The sequence below is a fragment of the Capricornis sumatraensis genome, chromosome 4 (assembly GCF_032405125.1).
Source record: "Capricornis sumatraensis isolate serow.1 chromosome 4, serow.2, whole genome shotgun sequence".
NCBI lineage: Eukaryota > Metazoa > Chordata > Mammalia > Artiodactyla > Bovidae > Capricornis > Capricornis sumatraensis.
Window position 1 is genome coordinate 157,081,169 of NC_091072.1, and position 26,297 is coordinate 157,107,465.

The 26,297-nt window shown below is 48.3% G+C and overlaps 3 protein-coding genes across 5 annotated transcripts; 2 read left to right on the forward strand and 1 right to left on the reverse strand.

Moving 5' to 3' along the window:
- Positions 1-3,694: 3,694 nt before the first annotated feature.
- On the forward strand, positions 3,695-8,367 carry PHETA2 (PH domain containing endocytic trafficking adaptor 2). 3 transcript variants are annotated; one of them, XM_068971003.1, is made up of 3 exons: positions 3,695-3,764; positions 5,201-5,285; positions 6,318-8,367. In XM_068971003.1, exon 3 carries the CDS (start codon positions 6,323-6,325, stop codon positions 7,109-7,111), a length of 789 nt encoding a protein of 262 aa, XP_068827104.1. In that variant the 5' UTR covers positions 3,695-3,764; positions 5,201-5,285; positions 6,318-6,322; the 3' UTR covers positions 7,112-8,367. The 3 variants fall into 3 exon arrangements, with proteins under 3 accessions (XP_068827104.1, XP_068827106.1, XP_068827105.1); XM_068971005.1 differs by lacking the exon at positions 3,695-3,764 and adding an exon at positions 4,296-4,342; XM_068971004.1 differs by lacking the exons at positions 3,695-3,764; positions 5,201-5,285 and adding an exon at positions 5,925-6,200.
- A 577-nt stretch (positions 8,368-8,944) lies between these two features.
- SMDT1 (single-pass membrane protein with aspartate rich tail 1) lies at positions 8,945-12,326 on the forward strand. Its single transcript, XM_068971365.1, has 3 exons — positions 8,945-9,218; positions 10,652-10,792; positions 12,105-12,326. Exons 1-2 carry the CDS (start codon positions 9,033-9,035, stop codon positions 10,787-10,789), a joined length of 324 nt encoding a protein of 107 aa, XP_068827466.1. The 5' UTR covers positions 8,945-9,032; the 3' UTR covers positions 10,790-10,792; positions 12,105-12,326.
- A 1,082-nt stretch (positions 12,327-13,408) lies between these two features.
- NDUFA6 (NADH:ubiquinone oxidoreductase subunit A6) lies at positions 13,409-23,207 on the reverse strand. Its single transcript, XM_068972053.1, has 3 exons — positions 23,061-23,207; positions 14,301-14,416; positions 13,409-13,599 (listed from the first exon to the last, which is right to left on the reverse strand). Exons 1-3 carry the CDS (start codon positions 23,197-23,199, stop codon positions 13,468-13,470), a joined length of 387 nt encoding a protein of 128 aa, XP_068828154.1. The 5' UTR covers positions 23,200-23,207; the 3' UTR covers positions 13,409-13,467.
- Between the last annotated feature and the right edge of the window lie 3,090 nt (positions 23,208-26,297).

Genomic DNA, 26,297 nt, shown 5'->3' on the forward strand with positions numbered 1-26,297 from the left:
CATCTACCGCGTTCCAGCGGGGCGGGGCCTGAAGGACGCAAACCTTCCCGACGGAACCTATCAGAATCCCCCTAGCAACGTCCTGCCCCGCCCTCCACGGGCCCAGAAAGCCCTCGGAACCTCCCAAAGCCCCTCCTCTTTCGAGCTCCGGGTCTGCGCGCTCCCGAGGCAGGCACGCGCGCACCGCACAAGCTCCCCATCTCCGCCGAGCTAGTCTCTTCGCTTCTGCCGGGTCCCTTAAGGCGAGGATTCAGTTCAGTTCAGTCGCTCAGTCGTGTCCGACTTTTTGAGACCCCATGGACTGCAGCATGCCAGGCCTCCCTGTCCATCACCAATTCCCGGAGTTTACTCAAACTCATGTCCATTGAGTCGGTGATGCCATCCAACCATCTCATCCTCTGTCGTCCCCTTCTCCCGCCTTCAATCTTTCCCAGCCTCCGGATCAGTTGAGCTGTTTCAAATCCTGAAAGATGATGCTGTGAAAGTGCTGCACTCAATATGCCAGCAAATTTGGAAAACTCAGCAGTGGCCACAGGACTGGAAAAGGTCAGTTTTCATTCCAATCCCAAAGAAAGGCAATGCCAAAGAATGCTCAAACTACCGCACAATTGCACTCATCTCACATGCTAGTAAAGTAATGCTCAAAATTCTCCAAGCCAGACTTCAGCAATGCGTGAACCGTGAACTCCCTGATGTTCAAGCTGGTTTTAGAAAAGGCAGAGGAACCAGAGATCAAATTGCCAACATCCGCTGGATCATGGAAAAAGCAAGAGAGTGCCAGAAAAACATCTATTTCTGCTTTATTGACTATGCCAAAGCCTTTGACTGTGTGGGTCACAATAAACTGTGGAAAATTCTGAAAGAGATGGGAATACCAGGCCACCTGACCTGCCTCTTGAGAAATCTGTATGCAGGTCAGGAAGCAACAGTTAGAACTGGACATGGAACAACAGACTGGTTCCAAATAGGAAAAGGAGTACATCAAGGCTGTATATTGTCACCCTGCTTATTTAACTTATATGCAGAATACATCATGAGAAACTCTGGACTGGAAGAAACACAAGCTGAAATCAAGATTGCAGGGAGAAATATCAATAACCTCAGATATGCAGATGACACCACCCTTATGGCAGAAAGTGAAGAGGAGCTAAAAAGCCTCTTGATGAAAGTGAAAGAGGAGAGTGAAAAGGTTGGCTTAAAGCTCAACATTCAGAAAATGAAGATCATGGCATCTGGTCCCATCACTTCATGGGAAATAGATGGGGAAACAGTGGAAACAGTGTCAGACTTTATTTTGGGGAGCTCCAAAATCACTGCAGATGGTGACTGCAGCCATGAAATTAAAAGACGCTTACTCCTTGGAAGAAAAGTTATGACAACCTAGATAGCATATTCAAAAGCAGAGACATTACTTTGCCAACTAAGGTCCGTCTAGTCAAGGCTATGGTTTTTCCTGTGGTCATGTATAGATGTGAGAGTTGGACTGTGAAGAAGGCTGAGCGCCGAAGAATTGATGCCTTTGAACTGTGGTGTTGGAGAAGACTCTTGAGAGTCCCTTGGACTGCAAGGAGATCCAACCAGTCCATTCTGAAGGAGATCAACCCTGGGATTTCTTTGGAAGGAATGATGTTAAAGCTGAAACTCCAGTACTTTGGCCACCTCATGCGAAGAGTTGACTCATTGGAGAAGACTCTGATGCTCCGAGGGACTGGGGGCAGGAGGAGAAGGGAACGACAGAGGATGAGATGGCTGGATGGCATCACCGACTCGATGGACGTGAGTCTGAGTGAACTCCGGGAGTTGGTGATGGACAGGGAGGCCTGGTGTGCTGCGATTCATGGGGTCGCAAAGAGTCGGATACGACTGAGCGACTGAACTGACTGACTGACTTCTACCGCAGGGGGCGCTGGTTCCATACTTGGCTGGGGAAGGAAGATCGTGCATGCCCACGCAGTGCGTCCAAAAAAATGATCAAGCAAACAAAACTGAATTTGGCCATTTCTACTCTCCCAGCCCGCATCACATCTTGCCTGGATTACTCCAGCATCCTCCTCACTGGTCTGCTTCCGCTCATATTGTTTTCTTCCTAGCAACCAGAGAAATCCTTTAAAACATAGCTCAAGACCTCACTCGAAGGCTTCCCTGGTGACTCAGGGGTAAAGAATCTCCCTGCCAATACAGGAGACACGGGTTTGATCGGTGGTCCAGGAAGACTGGACATTACCAGGAGCCACAACTATTGAGCCTGTGCTCTGGAGCCTGGGAACTGAACTACTGAAGCCTTCTCACCCTAGAGCCAGTGCTCAGCAACGAGAAGCCATGGCGATGTGAGGCCTGCACACTCCAACTAGAGAGTAGCTCCTGCTCCCTGCTACTAGAGAAAAGCCCAGCAGCAATGAAGATAGAGCACAATAAATAATTATTAAAGAAAAACAAAAAACAACAAAAAAACCTCATTCAAGACCTGGTGATGGCTGTTCATTTCAGTCTGGAGTAGCAACCCTCACAGATTTACAAAGCCCCACCCCACACATTCTAAGCCCATATCCTGGTGCTCCTGCCACTCCCCAACACACACACACACACACACACACACACACACACACACACACACACACACACACACGGGTCTCCTTGCAGTTCCTCAAATACAACAGGTCTCAGAGCCATTGCACTAGCTGTCCCTTCTGCCTGGAATGCTCTCTCTCCAGATTCTGGCATGACTGGCTCCCTCGTTTCCTTCAATTATTTCTCAAATGTCACATTCTAGGTGAGGCCTACTGTGACCCTTCTGTTTAAAATTGCAACCTTCCTACCACACCCCCCCACCCCATTCCCAGACTCCTTGCCCCTGCTCTATATTTTCCACAGAACTTATTGCCTCCTATCTCATTTATTATGGTGTCTATTAGTAACTGAATAAAAGTTAGTGGGCGAGACAGATAATAAACAGGAAATAAAAGCATCAATGTAAGGAACTTTTTTTTATATAAGTGGTTAGTGTTTTCACACAAATACAACCCAGGGATGTGATAGAGACCTGCAGGCAGGCTGCTTTCTCATGGCTGGGGAGGGGACAGGAGCTGAGGCCTAAATAATGTGAAGGACCTCGGAGGAGTTAAGAGCTTTGGGGTAGGGTTGGGAAGGAGGAGTGTTCTTGCAGGAACTGCCAGGGCCAGAACTCTGCAAGGTGACAACCATCAAGTTCATGGGCAGATTGTCTGAGCTCACCAGGCTCCCAGGGCTGTCAGGAAAGCCTCCCCCCGGTCTTTGGTTGTGCACTCCTGCGTCCTTTTTACAGCAGGCCTAGCTGTCCACTGACCCCAGGCAGAGCCTGGGCACTGAAGATGGGTTGCAGGCTGGCAGGAGTGAAGGGAGCAGAAACAAATAATCCCCCCCACCCCGGAAGCAGAGATCCAGCCGACTCCAGGGGGCCGGGTTGGGTGACTGGGAAGCTGGGCTGGGCCTCGCGGACTGGATAGGAGCCCGCCCAGAGGAGGCGTCTGGGCCGAGGCCGTCCCAGACTTGGCTCTGTGTGAGAAGTGGGCCGGGCGGGGAGAGGGGGGCTGGAGAGGGGGAAAGAGAAGGTCTCGAAGTTCTTGGGAGGTGGCTTGGGTCCGAGGCCCCCGGATGGTCCGAGGCCCCCGGATGGCCCGAGGTGGGACTCTGGGTTCGAGGCCGGCCATCGCCAACCAGCACTGGGCCTCACTCCGGGCACAGCCGGCCGGGCCTCAGTTTCCCCCCGGCGTGGATCGCGGGGCCTAGTGAGTCGTGGGCGGGGAGGGGTGAGGGCGGTAACTCGAGCCGCCCAGGCGGGGTCTCTCGGCTCCCGCGGCCACGTTTAGCGGCCCGGACGGACGGAGGCCTGGGGTCCGGAGTCGAAATGGCCCTGGGCCAGCCCGCGGGCCGCGCTCCTGGGCTTCGGGGGCGTGGAGGTGAGAGCGGCCCGGCGGGCTCGGGAGGAGGCGGCCCCGGGAAGGCGTGGCCCGCGGGGACGTGGCGGGGCCGCTCCCCGCGCGATGGGGAACCAAGGCGGCAGCCGCGCCCAGAGTCTGCGGCGCTGGCCGCGGAGTTCCCGGTGAGGCCACCCCGTTTCTGGGCGACAGCGGGTCAGACACCCCCACCCCCCCGCGGTGACCATGGCCAGTGGGTCCCACGCCCCAGCCCGCCGCTCCTCTAACAAAGAATCTAGAAAAATGCAGTGCAGCGGATTCCCGCCGGGGTTGCAATGCGGGCCTCGTTAACCGGGGAGGCGGGTGGGGAGGAGACGCCCTTCCCTGGGGAGGAGAGACAGGTCGGCTCCGGATCTCCTCTCCGCTCCCCAGTGCTGGACGGCCGGGAGGTGAGGCTACTGTTCAAGGAACCAACCATCTGTGTTATTCTCTTCCTTCTCCAACCACCAACGGAGACCGGCCCAGCCCCCATCTCAGGACCCTGCTTACTTCTCTCCATAGCCCTTATCAAGACGGGTCTTCACGTTATTTAATTGATTTAAAAAGACACTAATTATTATTTATTTTTGTCTTTTTTTTTTTTTTTACAGTGTGCCTCCCCCTCGGAAATGTAGTTTTCAGGAAGGAGGGGCTTTATTTTGTCCACTATTGTATTCAGTTGTTTTAACAAATACTTTCTGAGGGCCTCCCCAAGCCCTGCAAAGGGCTGGATATTGGGGAGGTTCCACCGGAACCAAGTCCAGTTGGTTGGTTCTAGACATTCTGGGCCTGGGGACAGGGCTGTAAACACAAAGGAGATCATTGTGGGATGAAGGCTGCTGTTGGGTCACCTTAGATCAGACCACCTTCCTGATCAGGACCACCTTACATATAGTGATAAGGGCAGGCCTCTCAAATTAGGTCACTTAAAGACCACAGATAAACTATGTGGCAAGTACTAAAAGGGAAAAGCAACAAGCTATGTGGGTACTTAACTCTGACCTAGCCTTAGAGGGCAGGGTGCTGAGGTCCAAAGAGTGATGATCAGGATGATGGGACTCAGATCCTTAAATTGCTCCCAAGTGCAGGGCCTGGGTGGACCTGTGTGCGTATGTGTGTTTTGGGCAGGGCAGTAGATTATCAGGGGTCAGGGAAGGCTTCCTGGAGGAGGTGGTGGTTTCATTTGACCTGAGGCTGAATAGGAGGCTGAGTAGGAGTAAGTCCAATCCTTTAGGATGGATTGACTGTATTTGAGAATTCTTTTGCAGGTGTCCTGGAAACCACGTGGTCAAAGGGCTGAGCCGTGTGGCCAGACAAGAGAGGCCCCCAACCCCTGCCCAGGGAGCTCTGCGGGTAAGTGGGTCACTGCCAGGACTTGCCCCCCAAAGAGGTGAGGGAATCAGGAGACCAAGCTCTGCTTCTCACTGGCCACGTGATCCTGGAAAGCTCACCTTTACTCTTCTGGTCTCAGTTTTCTGTGAGTCAGGAGAACAGTTGGATTATATGCCACTTGTGTGGGCTTCCCTGGTGGCTCAGATGGTAAAGAATCTGCCTGCAACATGGGAGACCTGGGTTCGATCCCTGGGTCGGGAAGATCCCCTGGAGAAGGAAATGGCAACCCACTCCAGTATTCTTGCCTGGAGAATCCCATGGATGGAGGAGCCTGGCAGGCTACAGTCCATGGAGTCACAAAGAGTCGGACACAATTGAAGTGACTTAGCACACACATATGGGGCACCAACATTTGGTAGTTGAGGTTGATCCTACTCCACCACGCCCTGTGTTTGTACTTGTTTCCTGAGAAGGTCCCTATCTGAACCCACACTGATTGAGGAATGAGGCAGGCCTGCCCCACTGCAGCCCTATCTGGCCCTGCAGGCAGCTAAAGGACTACTGTGCCATCAAATGAGAGGCCAACAGGGACCCACGGAGCCCACGGAAACCCTGGATTTTGGCTTTAGGGTTGGAGCTAAGGGGCCCTCAGATTAGGGGGTGATGTAAGCAAAGTGGTTTTTAAGAGTTTGGTTTTTATGAGTCCATTTCAGCCCAGCTGATGCCTTTTCCTTTGGGTTTTAAAAAGCTGTTCACAGCCCTGCCATACTTCCTGGTCTGACACAAATGACATTTTCCTTTTCTCTGAGTCCTCTGATAACCGAGTGTTTGTTTGTTTGTTTGTTTTTGCATGATCCTCACAACCCTTTGAGAACAAAGGCAGGGAGACTAGCCCACTTCACAGATGGAGACACTGAGAACCTCAGGGCACAGAAAGTAAGAAGAGGCCACCCGGCTGGGGCCCAGGTCTCCTCCAGAGCCAGGACTCTTTTTCCCATGGGGTGCAAGCACCGCCTCCCTCTCTGATCGCTGTTTGCCTCTGTCATCTCACAGTTCTCATGGGAGCCATGAAGCTGAATGAGAGGAGTGTGGCCCACTACGCACTGAGCGACTCCCCGGCAGACCACACAGGCTTCCTGCGCACCTGGGGAGGCACAGGGACGCCACCCACCCCCAGTGGCGCTGGCCGAAGGTGCTGGTTTGTCCTCAAGGGCAACCTGCTGTTCTCCTTTGAGAGTCGAGAGGGCCGGGCGCCTCTGAGCCTCGTGGTGCTGGAGGGCTGCACGGTGGAGCTGGCCGAGGCTCCAGTGCCTGAAGAGTTTGCCTTCGCCATCCGCTTCGACGCTCCTGGGGTGCGCCCACACTTGCTCGCGGCAGATGGGCCGGCGGCCCAGGAGGCCTGGGTGAAGGCGCTGTCCCGGGCCAGCTTTGGCTACATGCGCCTTGTGGTGCGTGAGCTGGAGAGCCAGTTGCGTGAAGCCCGCCACAGCCTGGACCTGCACCGCCGCTCATCCTGGAAGGCCGTTTCCAGCCACTGCAAGCCCCAGGCTCCTGACCGTTGGTCTCCTGGCCTGGAGAACGGCCACTCCCTCTCCAGAGATTGCAGCCCAATGGGCTTGGTGGAAGAAGTGGGCAGCCGGCCAGCAGGGCGGGGCTTGGCCGAGTGGGAGCTGCAGGGCCCTGCCAGCCTTCTCCTAGGCAGGGGGCAGAGCCCCGTGTCCCCTGAGACCTCCTGCTTCTCTACCCTGCATGAGTGGTACGGCCGCGAGATTATGGAGCTGAGGCGGGCCTGGCTGCAGAGGGCCCAGGAGAACCAGCCAGAATGCAAGGACCAGGACAGACCCTGAGCCTGGGCCCTTCGGGTTCAGCCCTTGTCCTGCTGGTCAGGACGCCAGGGCCAGTGCTTTTTCAGGAGTTTAAGGTTTTACAGGTTCTTTTTTTTTTTTTTTTAACTGATTTCTGAAGTTGCTTTTGAGGTGAGCACTTTCCTTCCTGCTTTTTTAGGTTTTTTCCCCAGGTTCCAAGTCCACCTTCATACCTAGAGGGAACTGCAAAATCATTAACTTTCAACCCATTTATTTCCTGAGGCCGAGAGAGGAGAGGTGGCTTGCTCAGCAGTCACAAGGCAAGACTCAGGTCTGCTGACTGTGCTGGACTGTCCCTCTCTCAGGAGATTTAATCAAGTGGGTAATATCACATGACCACAGGTCACTCCGCCTTCACCTGTATGATTCTACAGTTTCCAACATGGGGAATCTTGTGTAAATATCCGAAGTTGCCTGCAGTGTTGGCTTGAGGGACTGACACTGTCAGAAAAAGTGGATTTACTGTGTCACAGGGGTTTCTGGGGCCTGGCTCCTCCTGAGTGGTGAGAAGATTGAACATGGGACCCCTATCCTGCAGTGAAGACAGGGCCCTTTGGAGAGAGAGGGCCTTTAGCTAGTAAAGAGGGATTTATCCTGATTAGAAAGTGTTAGGGCCCCTCTTCTTTCCCTGACTGCCCTGTCAGCAGATGGTGCTGGTCACTGCCTCAGGAGGGGCCAGTAGCTTTTCTGTTAGCAGAAACTCTGTCCTCAACTGCCAAGTGGGAAGCTGAAGTGGGCTCCCTGGGAAAGTAGGAGCTTGGACAGGATTCCTGGCACCCTGTGATCAACTCTTCTCTCTTGACTGGGTCCCTAAAGGTATTCCCGATCCAGAAACCCCTAGGAACTCCTTCAGTCTTTATTACCCAGCGTGTATCTGCCAAGACCCTCTGGTTTCTACTGTCACCAACATGGTGCCAAGCATTTTCTTTACCAGTTGTTCTGAGAGGCAAAGTGACTGGGTAGACAGGGCCAGAGGCCAATCAGCCTGGCATCCTAAGGATTCTGGTAGCAGCGGCTGGATGGAAGATTCAGAGCCTGGTCCAGTATACACAATCTCTCCCTTAGCCTCTTTCCCTCACTGGGGTCTTATGAGACCTGACGAGGGGCCAGCTAGGCCTAGAGTCTTCAGCTTAAGAGCCTCTTTCAGTCCAGGAGGCTGCGATGCTGCCCAGGGTCCAGGACCTGCTCCAAGGAAGCTAGGTTTGTTTCCTAAGAAGAGGGGCTACCTTCCTAGCCCTGTTTGGGAGCCCCACAGCCTGTATCTCTTGTTTTATACACAGATATTATAGGGTTTTTGGTTATATTTATTGTTACAGTGCTTTTTATACGATTAAAACACCATGTTTATTACTTGTATTGGTTCTTTTTTAGCAGTTTGTGTGAAAGCCCCCATTCCCCCCCTTTTCAGATATATATTCCCCCTTTTCAGATATATTTTCCATTTCGTTGTACATAACATATACCGTGGCATGAAATAAATTTCCAAAATCATTTCAGTAGCACAAGTAATAAATTTGAACTGTATTTTTTAAGTGTTTAAAAAATACGACAGTTTGAAGTTCAATTAAACTGGTCTTTCATTTCAGTAACTCCCTGCTCGGCCAAGCCCTGGTTGTCCTGGGTGCGGGAACAATAACAGAAACCTGCAAGTTTCACAAGAACAACCCCAGTCAGATGGTCCCACCCACCAAGCCTGGAATGAGGGGTGTACCCAAGGCTTGGCGTCATCCTCGTGACGTCACCATGTGCCGCAGCAGGAACTAGGCACACTGCGCAAGTCTGTGAGCCGGACCTCTCGTTTGATATCTACAGACTCGCGAGGCTTGGGCGGCGTTCTTCCTGAGGGTGTCACTGGGGCCGCGCAGTGGGGTACTGGGGCCCGGACTAGGGGCGGAGCTGGGAGATGGCGTCAGGAGCGGCTCGGTGGCTGGCGTTGGTACGCGTCGGATCTGGGGCTTCCCGAAGCGGGCTGAGCCTGAGGAAAGGTGGTGATGTCTCCGCCGGACGGAGCTGCTCAGGTCAGAGTCTGGTACCGACGAGGTCGGTCATCGTTACTCGCAGCGGCGCCATTTTGCCCAAACCGGTGAAAGTGAGTGTCTGCCTGGAGGCGGGGCGAAGGGGCCGAGGCCAATCGTTGTGGGGAGTGTGTGCAGGTTGACGCTGATCGACAGGAGCAAAGGCCAGTCGAACGACTGCCTTAGACCGGAAGCCGTATCAAGGACAAAGTTTTGCGCTGATGCACTGCTAGTTTTGACAAATGGGAGGAAGTGGCTGGTTGAGTTAGTGGTCGTTATTGAGCCGGGTACAGGGAGACAGAAGATGGGGGTCAAGAGCGGAGAAAGGTGGCACTTTGCACTAGTTCATCCAGAGGAGCGCAGTGCCCTGGCTCTTTGGAGCCAAAAGACTCGGCTTTATGCATACAGTATAGACAAGTCTTGTTACGTCTCTACTTCGTAGTTGATGGGATGAAAAACGAATTTGTAAATAAACGGTTCCTGGGACAGACCTTATCATTTTGTGTTTGGACCTAGTATTTAATTCATGTGACTAGGTGTGCAGGGAATTATTACAATCTGTTTTTACAAGTGAAAAATGAGGGGCCAGAGTAGTGAAGCCAGTGTGCAAAGCTAACAGCTGAGTTAGGTTCTGGAATTCAGACTTCCTGTTGGTACAGCCCCCACCAGATCCTGTTTTCCCATTACTGAGTGTTATTACATGCCCTCAGTACCCTTGGAGTTTTTTCAGTAAAATAAGAACAATCCCTTATACAAGGATTTTTTTTTTTAAATTCCAGGGCTGTGTGAGAGTTACAAAAGAAAAACAAATTATTTTAAAGCTATTTTGGCCGACGCAAGCTTACACAGAATGAGTTCAAGCCTGTTTCACAGGAAATCTGCCTTTAAAGAGGCACGATTGAAAAACATTTTTTTTGCGGGGGGATCCCCTGTAAGGAAATAATGAGAGGAAATGTTGACATTTTATTGGAACTTCCCAAGTCTGTTTAAAGTCTTTTACTATAACGACATACTCAATTTTCAAAATACACCTGTTTCTAAAATGTAATATAGTGAAGTCAAGTTTGTCAGGCACCAGGGAACCAGTTAAAGAACTGTATAGAATCTCTCTTAAGTGTACATGTTCATAATTTTGTAATCCGTTTGCATGTATTTAGTGACTTAACTCAAGCAGAACTGAACTATTATTTCCCTAGTCCACCTCCTAGTACTTTCTCACTTGTTTAAAAGCATCTGCAAGTAATTAATAGCTAGTGCCCTAATTTTTAGATGTCTGGAAGAGTGCCTTGTCTTTTTCTTTCTGGTAGACGGTTTGATGGCCATAGAATCACTTTATCTTTTCTTCTAATCATTTTTCTTGCTCCAAATTTTTCCAAGGACTTTAAAATCAAGTTGCTTATGATAAATCTGAGGTCCACAGGAGGGAATGCCCCTGAGAGGGCCAGGCCCTCTGTGGTCTTGCCAGTGGGCCCTGGCGCTCACAGCCAGCACTCTTGACTCTCTGCAGATGTCCTTCGGCCTTCTCCGCGTGTTCTCCATTGTGATCCCCTTTCTCTATGTTGGGACACTCATTAGCAAGAACTTTGCTGCTCTACTTGAGGAACATGACATTTTTGTTCCAGAGGACGACGATGATGATGACTGACAGGTAAGATTTGCTTCTCCCTGACACGTGGACCAGGAGCCCGAAGTGGGGTGGAGCATCGGAACTGTGATGTGCTTTGGACACTCCAAGCAGGAGCACAGACTTTTAATGAATTGACACACTTGCTGACTGATGTCTTTTATGTCACCTTTTCTCTATGTTGGATGAAGGAAATTATCTTATCGACTTACAAATTCAGTGGGGTCTCTTCTAACCAGCTTGAATCCCAACCACCCTTTTCTATTTGCCTTTTGAAAGTGTTAGTCGCTCAGTTGTGTCTGATTTCTTTGTGACCCTGATGAACTGTAGCCCTCAAGGTTCCTCTGTCCATGGAATTCTCCAGGCAAGAATACTGAAGTGGGTAGCCATTCCCTTCTCCACGGGATCTTCCCTTCTGACCCAGGGATTGAACGCTGGTCTCCTGCATTGCAGGCAGATTCTTTGCAGTTTGAGTCACTAGGGAAGCTCATTTGCCCTTTGTGTACCCTCAATTCTCTCAACCCACAAACTTTGTAGATAATTTAATATGCCTTACACACCCATCACAGCTTCATTTCACCAGCTCCACACTGAAATTTAGAAACTACAGGCCCTTATCAGTGAGCTCCAGTTACCAGTAGTCTGTACACAGGCACTGCAGCCTGGCTCACACACTGCTCACAAACCTTTCCCCAGGGCCAGATCCATTCAGCTTTCTTGTGTTGACTTCCGGTGCCCTAGTATGTGCTGACTGGCTGTATTATTGTTGTAAATAAGTACCCTCCTGACTCTTTGGTCTGGTTTTTAAGGCTTGCCATGATCTGGTTACACCTGTTATTCCAGCCTCATCTTCCATATTAGCTTCCACGTACCTATCCCCGGTTATTCACTATTTCTTGAATTCCCCACACTCTTCCCCACTCCCAGGCAGTAGTAGCCCATTATTCCTCCTGACTGAAAGGCTATTTCCCACTGTGCTATTTCTACCAGTTCTTCATTATCTTTGATGAAGATATCTTTCCTCATCCCTCCACTTGAAAGTGACTGCTCTGCCCCCTTACTGATCAGTACCTCTTGTGGTATTCAGTATTATACACTTAAGATATACCCTAAACTCCACTCGACTACATTCTTGGTGCAGGAAACTTTTTTTTTAAATATCTTTGGGGCCCCAGTGCCGGGTCTGGTGAATGTAAATGTATGAATGAATAACTGAATGTACTCAAAGCTGCCTTTCTCCTGCCATATTTGGTAGAACCTCTGTGGAATTCTCTTTCAGTATATGATTAGAGGTCTGTTCTGTCAGCCAGTTCATTGCTGCTTTCCTTTTTTGCAGGGCCTGGAGGAAGGACAGAAAGGAGAAAGCCCTAACTTAAGAAATGGTGATGCTTGCAGCCTCTCCTCCTTTCCCATCCATAGATGGGCCCGGGGAAAGCCCTCAGCCTCCCAGTCCCAGTGAAGACCCTTGCATGGTCTGTGACCACAGCCCAAATCCCCAGGCTCTGGGAGGTTCCTGGAGATGTGCTGTCCACTGAACATAATCAGATTATGAAAAAACAAAATAAACATCAGCTCTGTGTGAAGATGGCTGAAGTCTCTCAAGTTGGCTGTAGCTGCAGTTTCTTGTCCCTGCCGTCCTATCTCTTATCTGCTGAACAAATAGGTCTTTGATTTACAACCCAGGGTCTTCAGGCCCCTGTGGATCCACAGAGGAATTTGGGGAACCCGGGACAAATTTTCATTATTTACCAAAGCCTAACAGCTGCACCGGGTAACTAAAGGCTGAAGCTTTTGTGTTGAGTAACACTGGCTAGCTATCACATACAGTCAGAAGCAGCTTTGAGTGTTTAAATAAGTCCTTGAGAAATAACCACTTTTTAGCAAAAGGTGGGTTCCTTAGCTGAAAAAATAATAAAGGGGTTGTTGGTGCTGAAAAATTTGGGACTCCTCAGGGTGACTGTACCTACAGATACTGAAGCCCCTTCCCCACATTTAGACTGTCCAGGGATGGAAGAGACCACCACTGTCCAGAGCAAACAGTTCTTTCAGTGGGGTCAAAATGTATTCTTGTCACTTGAGCTACACCTCAATTCACAAATGGAATATTTCTGTTGTGTGTGTGCACTGAACAGCTGTGTCTTTAGCAGAATGCCTGAGAAGGAAGTTAACTGCATTTTAAGGACCAGCACTGTTGCAAATAGAGGGCTAGCCTGCTGAGCAGACATTTTCTTCAGAATCCAGGGAAAAATAGCCCAGCTTGTCAGCTCCACCTCTCAGCCTCTTGGTGCTGCTCTAACCCTTTCCAATAGTAATAGCTGGTTAATTTTGGACAATCTGTGCCATTACACCAAGCTATCCACTCCTGGTGGCTGTAGAAATAGCGAAGTTAACGAAGCCATCCAGCACCATACCCAGAATGACAGTTTCTGAGCAGATGGCCTCTTCCTTTTGTTTACCGACATGCAAGGCTCGGAGAAAAGAGAATCTAATTTACTGGAAACACCACACTTCAGGAAAAGGGAAAGAACAGGTGGTGTGTATACCGGACCCAACTTGTTCAGACAAAAAGTGAGAGACTGCAGCAGTACAGCTTCCCACTGGGAAACCAATGGAATATCCTGAAACGACCGTCATATATTGAGTTTATTTTTGCTTTAAAATATTTAAATAGCAACATGCACCTTTTCCATTGAGTGATTTCACGGGTCGTGCCCAACATAGAACTTGGACAGGAAATCCTTTGGCCTTGGTGCTTCTGTTTCATGGAAAAACCGCATAACATGTGTCCGCTGCTTCCACACGTTAATTGTTTCTTCCAGTTCCATCTTTCCCTGTACAAGTGAGGGGACAGGTCTCAGTCAAGAGGGGCTGGGTAGAAGGAACAACACTGAAGGCCAGGGTTAGATCATCTAGCACTGACTTTTTGAGTGACCTTGGGCAAGTAATATGCCCTGTCCAGACCATAGTTTCTGCATCTGGAAAATGAGGTGGTGGACTAAATAATCTCTGAGGCCTGTTAAATATATATATTTTTAACCCTCTGGCTGACTGGTTCCAAGGGGATAACTTTCGGTCACCAGGCCTGTGCCCCATGACTGCCTAACCTGACTGGCTTAACATGTACCGTTCTTTCCACGTTACTGGCCCATGCTGAAGTTCCCATTGATGCTAGTGAGACAGACCAGAGAGACAGAATCAAGCCCACGATCTGACTCCACTTACTCAGCCAACTGGCCTCTTCTGGCTGTAAACTGGCAACGTGGTGAAGCGGTAACTTGCATGGATGAGGTTCAAGAAGAATTCAAACTTCCCTCTTTTTTTAGTTTTAAAATGCAAACCCCAGTGAATTTTCCCTTGAATAATCTTATAATCTATTTAACCAGGTGAGAACCTCCAATCAACTGTTCCTTTGAAACACTAGGTAACAGTTGCTGACCCAGTTGTTGCTTTTAAACTTGGTGATAAAATAGTCATCTGGAAAGCTCTGGACAAGATGATTCCTCTTTTAAATCAGTCAGGGAGTGTCAGTTACCTTAATTACCAGAAGATCAACCACCCTGGGGTCTGTGACGTGCGCATTCTTCTTAAACATTTCCCGGACTTTATCCCGTCCCTGTTTCACAGAGATGTCTAGCTGGAATAAATGCACTAGAGAGAAAACACCATTCAGGGTAGAGATGGTTAAAATGTGCTTTTAAAAAACTGAGTCAGTGTCACTCACTGAATACACAGGTTGCCCATTCACTCCATTCACCAAATATTAGCCTGACCCTAAGCGAGGTACTTGAGGATGTGAAGAAGCGTGAGATATGGTGCTATCTCAGGAACTTAAGTTTTGTTTGGGGAAACAAGCCCACTGCATTTGAAGAGGCAGCATAGCACAGCTCAAGAATATGAATAACCTGGGTTCAAATCCCAGCTTTGTCGTCTATCAGCTATATGATCCTGTATACATTAACTTCTCTCTGCCTGAGGGTATTTATTTGCTGGTGAAATGAGGAGAGCAGCACATATTAACTCCAGAGCGGCTGTGAGGATTCTGAGAGAAGGAAAGATGCTTAGGCCAGTGCCTGGCATGGAATAAGCTCTCAATAAACGTCAGCATTATTATTACACAGAACAACTGGCAAGAAATGCAGGGCTGACATTAACATACAACGATATGGTGTAGGTTTGTGTACCATGCAAACTTAAGAGCCGAGGGAGACTGCTGAGTGTGCAGGTAGGGAAAGGTGTCAATCCAGCAGGCAGTTACTACCATATTAGGTTTACCAGGGGGAAGGAGAGGGAAGTGTAAGATGTAACAGCTCCTGCTTTCTAGGTCTTAAATCCACCAGTGCAAATACTGAAAAAATCACAATATTCAGTAATCCCTGATTAAGTGCTAAAACAGTGGGACAGACTCAGTGACCTGGGAGTCCGACAAAGCATGTATGTCTTTGAAAATTAGGTTTTAGTCATTTTATTCTCATTTTCTGGCAGCTGGCCTTCAGTGGATTTGCTGATGACAAGGACATGAATGGAGCCTTGTACGGTAGGTAGATGGGATGAGGGGAGAAGGGGGTACATGAGGCTAAGCAGACAGCATAACCAGGCTCATGGGCTAGAATGAGCACTGTGGTTGAGACCAGCGGGCTCACTGATGAGAATACTCTGCGGTATGGCCATTCCTGTGACAGGTCCACTCTAGTCTATGGAGCTATCATAGCCAGCTCTGAAAACCAGGAGGGCCATCTCGTGACTGAATTAACCAACAACAAAGTGTGAATCTTTAATTATACAGGTAGCTTAGTGACAGCAATAGAAAAATAAAGCTGCTGCTGAGGGAAAGACCATGCCAGGCTTACTCAACCAAAGAATAAGCAAAAGCAGAATCTAACAGGAGAAACTGCATCCCAGCTTTACAGGGAAGTGTTAACAGAGGACAGAAGATCACATGAGAAAGAAAAAGTCTGCAGTGGAGTGCTGGAGCAGCCTGCCATGATGAGCCAGTTACACGCAGCTCTTCCCAAACGTGCCGTCAGCGACTTCACTGAGAGCCTGAAGTCAACTATGGGGGGAGTATTCACGGCACTGAAAATGGCAGGGGCTTTCCTGGTGGTCCCGTGGTTAAGAATCCGCCTGCCAATGAAGGGGACACAGGTTCGATCCCTGCTTCGGGAAGATCCCACACGCTGGAGCAACTGAGCCCCTGCACCACAACTACTGAGCCCACGCGCCTCGGGCCCATGCTTCCGGGCTAAGAGAAGCCCGCGCCACAACCAAGAGTAGCCTCAGCTCTCTCATGGCAACTAGAGAAAGCCCGTGAGCAGCCACGAAGACCCAGCACAGCCAAAACACACCACAGTATCACATTAGGAATTTTAGAAAGGGGCCAACAAAAAGACAGGAAGACAGAGACACAAATTAATGCAAACTAACATGGATCCTGAACGTTGGAATCTTACCACTGGAGCACTGTGGGGACTTGCCTGAAGTCGGACAACTGATCCCTGGCAAACACAGGCCAAGAATCCAGGTTGCTGGTTCTTTAATTTACAGTTTTGTGTTCTTTAAAGGAAAGGAGTATGAGGAATCTTCCCCTGCTATCAGTGCTTACCTTTCCTACATTTTCATACTAGAATTCAGTTCAAAATAGGAGAAAAAACCAAGGTGCCTCTATGCACACGAGGGGAGCTGTGTCCACCCGACTCCCATTCCCCAAGGTCTCTAGAACCACACACCAGCACACTGGGTGTATGAATCTTCTCAGGAAAATGTTCACAGGCACAAAGGCAAAGTTTTGCTTACAGTGTTGCTCAAGGACCCTGCAGTGCCCATCCTCTCAGGTTAAGAATCCTTGTTTCTAAGGAGACAAATGCCATAGCTTTGACCCAGCTGTCCTCCTCCTGTCGCACCCCCTGAACACACCCCTTCACCACTGAGAAAGGCTGTGGGAAGCTAAACAGGAACAGCTAAGCAACAGTCTGCTGAACTGTTCTTTGGTCTAAATCCGTGGTCGTCAAACCTGTGATGATTCTGCCCGCCAGAACATTTGGCAACGTCTGGAGGCATCTTTGGCGGTCACAGCGAGGGGGAAGAGTGCTGATGGCGCCACTGGGTGGGAGGCCAGGCATGTTGCTGAACATCTGACAAGGCACAGGGCGGTCTCCACAACAAGGGCCACCCGGCACAGATGCTGCTGTCGAGAAGCCCTGGGGGAAACCAATTCCAGCTGCTCCCTCTCAACTCACAGATTCCTGGCTTACTCTTGGAATCCTAAATATTTTAATTTCAATTTTAAGAACATCTGTGAGGCTCAAAAGGAAGAGATGAAAGTGCCCCTTCTGGATGAAGGTGACTTCCACAGTGCGTGTCTTCAAGTTAGTTCAGGCTTTTCTGAGTCAGGAAGGCTCGACACATTAGGAAGGAAGACACTGGGACAGTTTTCAGTTATTTGCTCCACTTCATTTTGGGAGCATTTATACCAAGTGCCAGGAGATTCTTAGGTGGGAAGGTAGCATGGTGTGATGAAAAAGAGCATGGCATCTGGAGGCAAATGAGCTGGGTAAGGTCTCCACACCATCGTGAACTATGACCTTGGCTGGGGTACAGCCTCCTCGTCTGTTTCCTCATCTAAAACATAGGAGAGAAAACAACCTCTGACCTCACTCCTTTACAGGAATGTGGTAAAAATCAAGTGACAACATCTTATCAACAGTAAAGTACTGATACAGGGTTAACTGTCGAAAATTTCAGCACTTATTTCCCATACCTCTATTATATTTGGAGTTTTAATGATCTGGTTATATGCCTACTTTCCTGACTAGACCATAAGACTCTTGAAGGCAGGGTTGTGTTTTAATCACTTTTCTATCTCTCTAGGTATCTAGTACTGACCCTGTAGTACAAGAAGTACCCAATAAAATAGAAATTTAAATGAATAGTTTCTATAGAAATTCTCTTGTTACACTGTAACCAGCAAGCAGCGAGTATTATTTTTTTCACAGGAGGGAATCTGGGGTGGTTTGGTTCTGTGCTTCCATGCAGAGGCAACCACCCAGGCAAATGGCAGTCTGTTCCAAGTGTGCAGCATAACTGGGCCTGTGAGATTCAGGGAAGACCACGGCAGGAGCCGAGCTAAGCATCACAGCTGACAATCAGGGTCTGATGGTGTGATGTGAGACAAGCTGACGTGCCTCAGTTTTCTCATCTGTAAGCCAGGGAAACAACTGGAACCCACACTACAATGAGGCCTCTGGCATAGTGCCGGGCCATATATTTGCATTTCAATGAATGCTGTGTGTGTGTGTTCTGTTACTCAGTCGTGTCCAAATCTTTGTGACCGCACAGACTGTAGCCCACCAGGATCCTCTGTCCGTGGAATTCCCCGAGCAAAACTACTGGAGTGAGCTGCCATTTCCTCTTCTAGGGTATCTTTCCAACCCAGGGACTGGACCCAGGTTTCCCGCATCTCTCTGCACTGGCAGGCGGATTCTTTACCACTGAGCCACCTGCGAAGCCCCAGAGAATGTTGCTCAGGCCAGTGTGTACACTGGTGTCACGATATGCATCACTGGGGATTTCAGCTGAGGTTCCAACTAAGGATTGGGAATAAGCAAAAGTATAGTATTGATAATAACTAACATAATAATTATTAGGCAATTGTGCAGTCTCAAAAGTGACAGAATGATCTTGGTTCATTTCTAAGGCAAACCATTCAAAATCACAGCAATCCAAGTCTATGCCCCAACCACTAATGCCAAAGAAGCTGAAGTTGAATGGTTCTATGAAGACCTACAAGACCTTCTAGAATTAACACCCAAAAAACATGTCCTTTTCATCAAAGGACTGGAGTGCAAAAGGAGGAAATCAAGAGATACCTGGAGTAACAGGCAAGTTTGGCCTTGGAGTACAAAATGAAGCAGGGCAAAGGCTAACAGAGTTTTGCCAAGAGAATGCACTGGCCATAGCAAACACCCTCTTCCAACAACACAAGAGACGACTCTACACATGAGCATGACCATATGGTCAATACTGAAATCAGACTGATTCTATTCTTTGCAGCCAAAGATGGAGAAGATCTATACAGTCAGCAAAACAAGACTGGGAGCTGACTGTGGCTTACATCATGAACTCCTTATTGCAAAATTCAGATTTAAACTGAAGAAAGTGGGGAAAACCACTAGCCCATTCAGGTATGATCTAAATCAAATCCCTTATGATTAAACAGTGGAAGTGACAAATAGATTCAAGGGATTAGATCTGATAGACAGAGTGCCTGAAGAACTATGGACGGAGGTTCCTAACATTGTACAGGAGGCGGTAATCAAAACCATCCCCAAGAAGAAGAAATGCAAAAAGGCAAAATGGCTTTCTGAAGAGACCTTACAAATAGCTGAGAAAAGAGAAGTGAAACGCAAAGAAGAAAAGGAAAGACATATCCATCTGAACGCAGAGTTCCAAAGAAGAGCAAGGAGAAGTAAGAAAGCGTTCCTAAGTGATCAATGCAAAGAAACAGAGGAAAACAATAGAATGCGAAAGACTAAAGAGTTCTTCAAGAAAATCAGATATACCAAGGGAACATTTCATGCAAAGATGAGCACAATAAAGGACAGAAATGGTAGGGACCTAACAGAAGCAGAAGATATTAAGAAGAGGTGGCAAGAATATACAGAAGAACTGTACAAAAAAGATCTTCACGACCCAGAAAACCACAATGGGTGTGACCATTCACCTAGAGCCAGACATCCTGGAATGTGAAGTCAAGTGGGCCTTAGAAAGCATCACTACAAACAAAGCTAGTGGAGGTGATGGAATTCCAGTTTAGCTATTTCAAATCCTGAAAGATGATGCTGTGGAAGTGCTGCACTCAATATGCCAGCAAATTTGGAAAACTCAGCCGTGGCCACAGGACTGGGAAAGGCCAGTTTTCATTCCAATCCCAAAGAAAGGCAATGCCAAAGAATGTTCAAACTACTGCACAACTGTACTCATTTCACATGCTAGTAAAGTAATGCTCAAAGTTCTCCAAGTGAGGCTTCAACAGTACATGAACTGAAAATTTCCAGGTTTTCAAGCTGGATTTAGAAAAGTCAGAGGAACCAGACAGAGATCAAATTGCCAACATCTGTTTGATCATAGAAAAATCAAGAGAATTTCAGAAAACCATCTCCTTCTGCTTCACTGACTGTGCCAAAGCCTTTGACTCTGCAGATCACAACAAACTGGAAATTCTTGAAGAGATGGGAATTTCTCTTGAGAAATTTGTATGCAGGTCAAGAAGCAACAGTTAGAACTGGACATGGAATAACGGAATGATTCCAAATTGAGAAAGGAGTACATCAAGGCTGTATATTGTCACCTTGCTTATTTAACTTATATGCAGAGTATATCATGAGAAATGCCAGGCTGGATGAAGCACAAGCTGGAATCAAGATTGCAGGGAGAAATATCAATAACCTCAGATATGCAGATGACACAACCCTTATGGTAGAAATTAAAGAAGAACTTAACAGCCTCTTGATGAAAGTGAAAGAGGAGTGTGAAAAAGTTGGCTTAAAACTCAACATTCAGAAAACTAAGATCATAGCATCTGGTCCCATCACTTCATGGCAAATAGATGGGGAAACAATGGAAACAGTGTCAGACTTTATTTTTTTGGTCTCCAAAATCACTACAGATGGTGACTGCAGCCATGAAATTAAGATGCTTGCTCCTTGGAAGGAAAGCTATGAGCAACCTAGATGGCATATTAAAAAGCAGAGACATTACTTTGCCGACTAAGGTCTGTCTAGTTAAAGCTCTGGTTTTTCCAGTAGTCATGTATGGATGTGAGATTTGGACTATAAAGAAAGCTGAGCACCGAAGAATTGATGCTTTTGAACTGTGGTGTTAGAGAAGACTCTTGAAAGTCCCTTGGACTGCAAAGAGATCCAGCCAGTCTATCTTAAAGGAAATCAGTCCTGAATATTCATTGGACTGATGCTGAAGCTGAAACTCCAGTACTTTGCCCACCTGATGCGAAGAACTGACTCACTAGAAAAGACCCTGATGCTGGGAAAGATGAAGGCAGGAGGAGAAGGGAACGACAGAGGATGAGATGGTTGAATGGCATTACTGACTCAATGGACATGAGTTTGAGTAAGCTCCAGGAGTTGGTGATGGACAGGGAAGCCTGGCGTGCTGCAGTCCATGGGGTTGCAAAGAGTTGAATACAACTGAGCGACTGAACTGAACATAATAATTACAATGATGAATGTTAGATATGAATGAATGTTAGTTATTATCAATACTTTTACTTATTCCCCATCTTTAGTTTGGATTCTCAGCTGAAATCTTGTGGTGGATATCATGACACCACCGTACACAGGCCTGAGCAAACAAGCTGCAGATTACTGATCCTCCGCACAAAGATGCTGCACCCCCTTGAGCCCCACTACATGGAATCTCCCCTGCTCTACAGGCTCCTATAATCCCCTGGTTTCTCCTCCTCTTCTCAGGACCCTCCTGACTCTGGACTTATCTTCTCAAACAGTATTTGAGGGACAGTCTTGGAGGGTGTTGGTTCTGAATTAACTGAATACCTGGGTTCTAGCCTCAGTTCAGCCATTGATGTTTTACCCTTTGCAAAGTATTCTTCCTGTCATCTGGGTCTTGTTCCCCCCATCCTGTCCTCCCTGCAACAAGAAAACATTCTTGGGTACCCACGAACTGTTTTGCCAGGCAAACCTATTTTCTAAACATCTGCATTTGAATACACACACCACCTCACACACTAGCGACTGTCACTGCCCTATACTTATCCATCTGTTCCCTGGAGGTCTGTGAATTTGTAGTCCCTGAACCTGTGGATCACTCAAGTTTCTCCCTTCCTTGTATCCTATGGGTTTCAAGTTTAAATTCTGATCCTTGAAAACCTCTTAAAAAGTCAACCTGAGGGCAGTGACACTGTGGAGCAGACACAGCTCTCATACAGTAAAGAGCTGGGTTCTGCATGGAAAGTAAGCCCTATCCATAACAATAACAATAACAAGACAAGAGGAGCTGCCAGCATTTAATGAGTGTCTAAATGTCAGATCCTATGCCAAGTACTTTAGATGCATAAACTTATTTAATAGAGCAACTCTCTGAAGAAGGTACTATTATCATTCTACAGATGAGGAAACTGAGGCATAGTGAGATGAAATAGCTTGCTCATGGTAACACAGCTAGTAAGGGCCAGGGTTTGGAGGCAAGTCCACATAACTACATTCTACTGCTTCTCACACACAGGCAAGGAAGTGGCAGCCCTGAGAGCTCTGGTGCTCAGGTCACTTAAAAACACGTCTCCTCTCAAACCACCAGTGGTGGCCTCCATTAAAACACACTTCTCCAGGGGATCTTTCCAACCCAGGGATCAAACCCTGGTCTCCAGCATTGTAGGCAGATTCTTTATCGACAGAGCTAGCAGGGAAGCCCTAAAACACCGTAAGTCAGATTAGACAATTACAAAATATGGACAGTGCCTGACATTTGTACTGCCCTTGACACTTTGCCCAACTTTTCTTTGGTCAGGGACACTGGGCAGCAGCACTGATGGAGATGCCAAGACAAAATCTCTCTGAACCCAGAGAACTTATGTCTTAGTCCTTCAGGAGGACAGACTGGTTCTCTGACATCTAAGTGAAGACAGGAGTTCTGGTGCAGGCAGGGAAAGGAGTTCCTAAGGAATATTAGGGGCCTGTGGAGCTGGGTAAAAAGACCTGGGAGACTGCAGAAGGAGGCCACCTAAACCGGAGGGACTGGAAAAGGCACCACCATCTTTCTGGATGACCTTGGGAAACTCACTTCCCTTCTCCGGTACTGTTTCTTTGCGGTCGATGTGGGAACCAGGTGGTCGCTGAAACCCCACAACCCTTCTGTTTATATGTACATTCAGGAACTCGAGTAGGGTTCCAGATCCACCAGGGGCGGGCCCTCGGCCTTGCACAGATCACTTCGACTCTTAAGTGCCTCGACTGCTTCATCTACAAAACGAAGTGTGTCACTGACAGTCCCTGCTCTCCCTCCCAAGGGTTCAGGAAGAATTAGGGGGCCAAACAACGAGGGCTCCTAGAAACGCGGTTCCGACGCACAGCACGGCTGGTATGACCCCCGCGCAGCCGCCAGGTCAGGTCCACCAAGGCTCGTGTGACCCTACTCGCCTGAAGCGCTAGGAATCACCTCTGCTCAAGTTGGTGACCTCAGCTCGGCCCGGCAGAAATGGGAGGCCGGGACGGCTGCGACCTTGGGCGGCTGCCTCCCGGGCCCCGCGTGAGCCGCTGCCTCTCACCGGTGTTCGGCACCTCCCGATACCAGGCGCGGTAGAGCTCGCGCACCCTCCGCTTGGCCTCGTTCATGTCCCGACTGAAAATGGGCTTCACCGAGGTGCCGGCTGCAACAGCAGCCTGCCGGAGTCCACTCGCCGCCATCTTGCTGAGAAAATCACTTCCCAGCTCCACCCCGTTTCAACCTGTAAGTGCAGCCGAGGTACGAATCTTTTTTCTCATTGGCTAGAACTTAAAGTCCCGCCCCTAAATGCCACTGGTGGGCGGGTAAACGGATACAGAGCTCTCTGATTGGCGGAGAAACCCCTCTCTCTGGGTGGAGACAGGCAGGTGTAGGCTGCGCATGCTCACCTGCGGAATCGTACGGTCTGCCGTTGGGCGTCCTAACTGTTGCCAGACCGCGCTGACAGGGGGCGCTCAGGCCCAGACTGGCGGCAGTGCCCGAGCCTGCTGACCGGCGTCCACTGCATCACGCCCGCGAGCCGCTCTGGGCGCTGGTGTGGTAACGTACATCGGCGCGCGCTTCGTGGAGCTTCTATATCAGCTCGCCACGCTCGGGTCACGGGCCCTCCTGAGGTAGATAATGGCGCCTGGGCTGCTGTGTCGTCGGCCTGGCCCCTCTGCAGATTTTCTGCAGCTGTTTTTCCCCACCTTTAAGCCAACTCTTTCGAAGCTCAGTATAGAAGTGCACGCGCTCTCCTGGCCTTGAGCTTCTTTGTGCTTCTCCCCAGCCCAGGGAGGTAGCTTATATCATCTGTTCCCATTTTAGATGGGGACGTTTTCATCCCAAACTCTGGATGAAATTCTGTGAAAACAGCCCAGAATTTTGGAGCTGGAAGGAACCTTGGGTCGTCCATTCTGGGTACCTCTCTTTTTCCTGGTATTTTTCTATTATTTATTTATTTAGTTTTCAGCCACCCCTGCGTGGCAGTGGGGTCTCAGTTCACCGACCAATGGCCCCTATAGTGGAAGCTTAAAGTCTTAACCACTGGACTGCTGGGGAAGCCCCTTTCCTGACATTTGTCTACTGAGGCTATCTCTGAACGTCAGGGGGGGAGCCTAGAAGAGTAAAAGGAAAAATAACAGCTAACAACATATCAGGCGGTGGGTAGATATTGTTTGTTAGTCTTCCTTCATCTCCTAGACCAGGTAGGTCCTGTTAGCACCCCCATGTTACAGGTGAGGAAGCTGAAATGGTGCAGGCTAGGTTACTTGCCATTTTAGGTTCTGCCCCAGACTGACTGCTGTCTGGAGTCTGTCTATCTCTTCTGGAAATGCATTTGACAAACACCTTATGAGTGTTAGGGAAGGAGAAGAAGTCAGGGCTGAACTTGGCTTTGAGACGTCAGTCACCTGCATCTAGCCTAGTCTTTCCCATTTTAAAGGATAAAAAACTGGATTTCTCCCCTTGTGCTATTTTTTTAGTGTACATTTAAATGTGTCGTGTGTTTAAAGAAAGCATGTAACGTGTAAGTTATAAGGGATAACAGAATGGGAACTTTTGAACTTCAATACCCGCCTCAAGAAGTTGTAGTACAGTTAAGATTTATGTAGTGTTCAGTTCAGTCGCTCAGTCATGTCCAACTCTTCGTGACCCCAGGCCTCCCTGTCCATCACCAACTCCCAGAGCTTGCATTTAAAGTGTACGGTGCTCCTATTAATCACTGTTTTACATTCTTCAGGCACATTAACTAGTTGAAGCTTCCCAACACACCTGTGAGATAAATGCTGTTATACCATTTTACAGATTAGAAAATTGAAACATAGTGGCCAAGTTACTTGACAATATTGGACTGAGACCCAGGTAGCTGACCTGCTTCGAGCTCCTGCCTCCTCTAGGAGTAACCGCTATCATGAATTTAGTGTTTAATATTCTTACCCATTGAAAGAAAGTAAGGTCTGGACTTCCGTGGTGGCCCAGTGATTAAGAATCTGCTTGCCAAATGGATTTGATCCCTGGTCCAGGAAGATTCCACATGCCTCCAGGCATCTGGGGCTTCCCTTGTGGCTCAGCTGGTAAAAAGTCCACCTGCAATGCGGGAGACCTGGGTTCGATCCCTGGGTTGGGAAGATGCTGTGGAGAAGGAAACAGCTACCACTGTAGTATTCTGGCCCGAAGAATTCCATGGACTGTATAGTCCATGAGGTCGCAAAGAGTCGGACACGACTGAGCGACTTTCACTTTTCTTTCTAGGCGTCTAAGCTGCCGGGCCCTCGCACCTGGGAGCCACAACTACTGAGGCCTGCACAGCTAGAGCCTGCGCTCTGCTGCAAGAGAAGCCGGTGCTATGAGAAGCCCATGTACCACAACGGGAGGAGAGCCCACATGCAGCAATGAAGACCCAACATAGTCAGAAATAAATAAAGTCTGTGGGGAAAAAGAATCTCTAAAACAGCTCACAACTAGAGGGAGAGTATGTGCAAATCATCTGTTCCATAAGGGACTTCTATCTAAGATATATAAAAGACTTACAACTCAATTTTTTAAAAAGCCCTATTTGAAAATAAGCAAAGGCGACACCACCAAATGCTCATGAGAATGCAGAGCTGCAGGAACTCGCACTGTTGGTGAGAATACAGCCAGTGCAGAAAACAGCTTGGCAGTTTCTTACAAAACTAGCATATTCTGGACTTGCCGGTGGTCGGGGGTTAAGACTTCAATCTTTCACTTCACGGGGCTCAGATTTGATCCCTGGTTGGAAAACTTTAAGATCCCACATGCTATGAGGCACAGCCAAAACACAAAAAACTAACATACTCTTACCATATAAGCCAGTAATCACACACCCTGGTATTTACCCAAATGAGTTGAAAAATTATGTCCACACAAAAACCTGCACGTGGATATTTATAACAGCTTTATTTATAGTTGTCAAAACTTGGAAGCCACCAAGAAGTCCTCCGCAAGGTGAATGAATAAATAAGCTGTGATACATTCAGACAATGGAATATTCTGGAGCAGTAGAAATAAATAAGCCAGGAAAAGATGTGGAGGAAACTTTAATGGATATTACTAAGTGAAAGAAGTCAATCTGAAAAGGCTACCGTTTGATTCTAGCTACATGACACACTAGAAAAAGGCAAAACTATGGTGGCAAAAAATCATTGTCAGGGACCAGGGTGGAGGGAGAGAGGAATAAGTGCAGTACAGAGATTTTAGGGCAGTGAACCCATTGTGAATGATACTGTAATGGTGAATACATGTCATTATATATTTGTTCAAATCCACAGATTGAACCCTA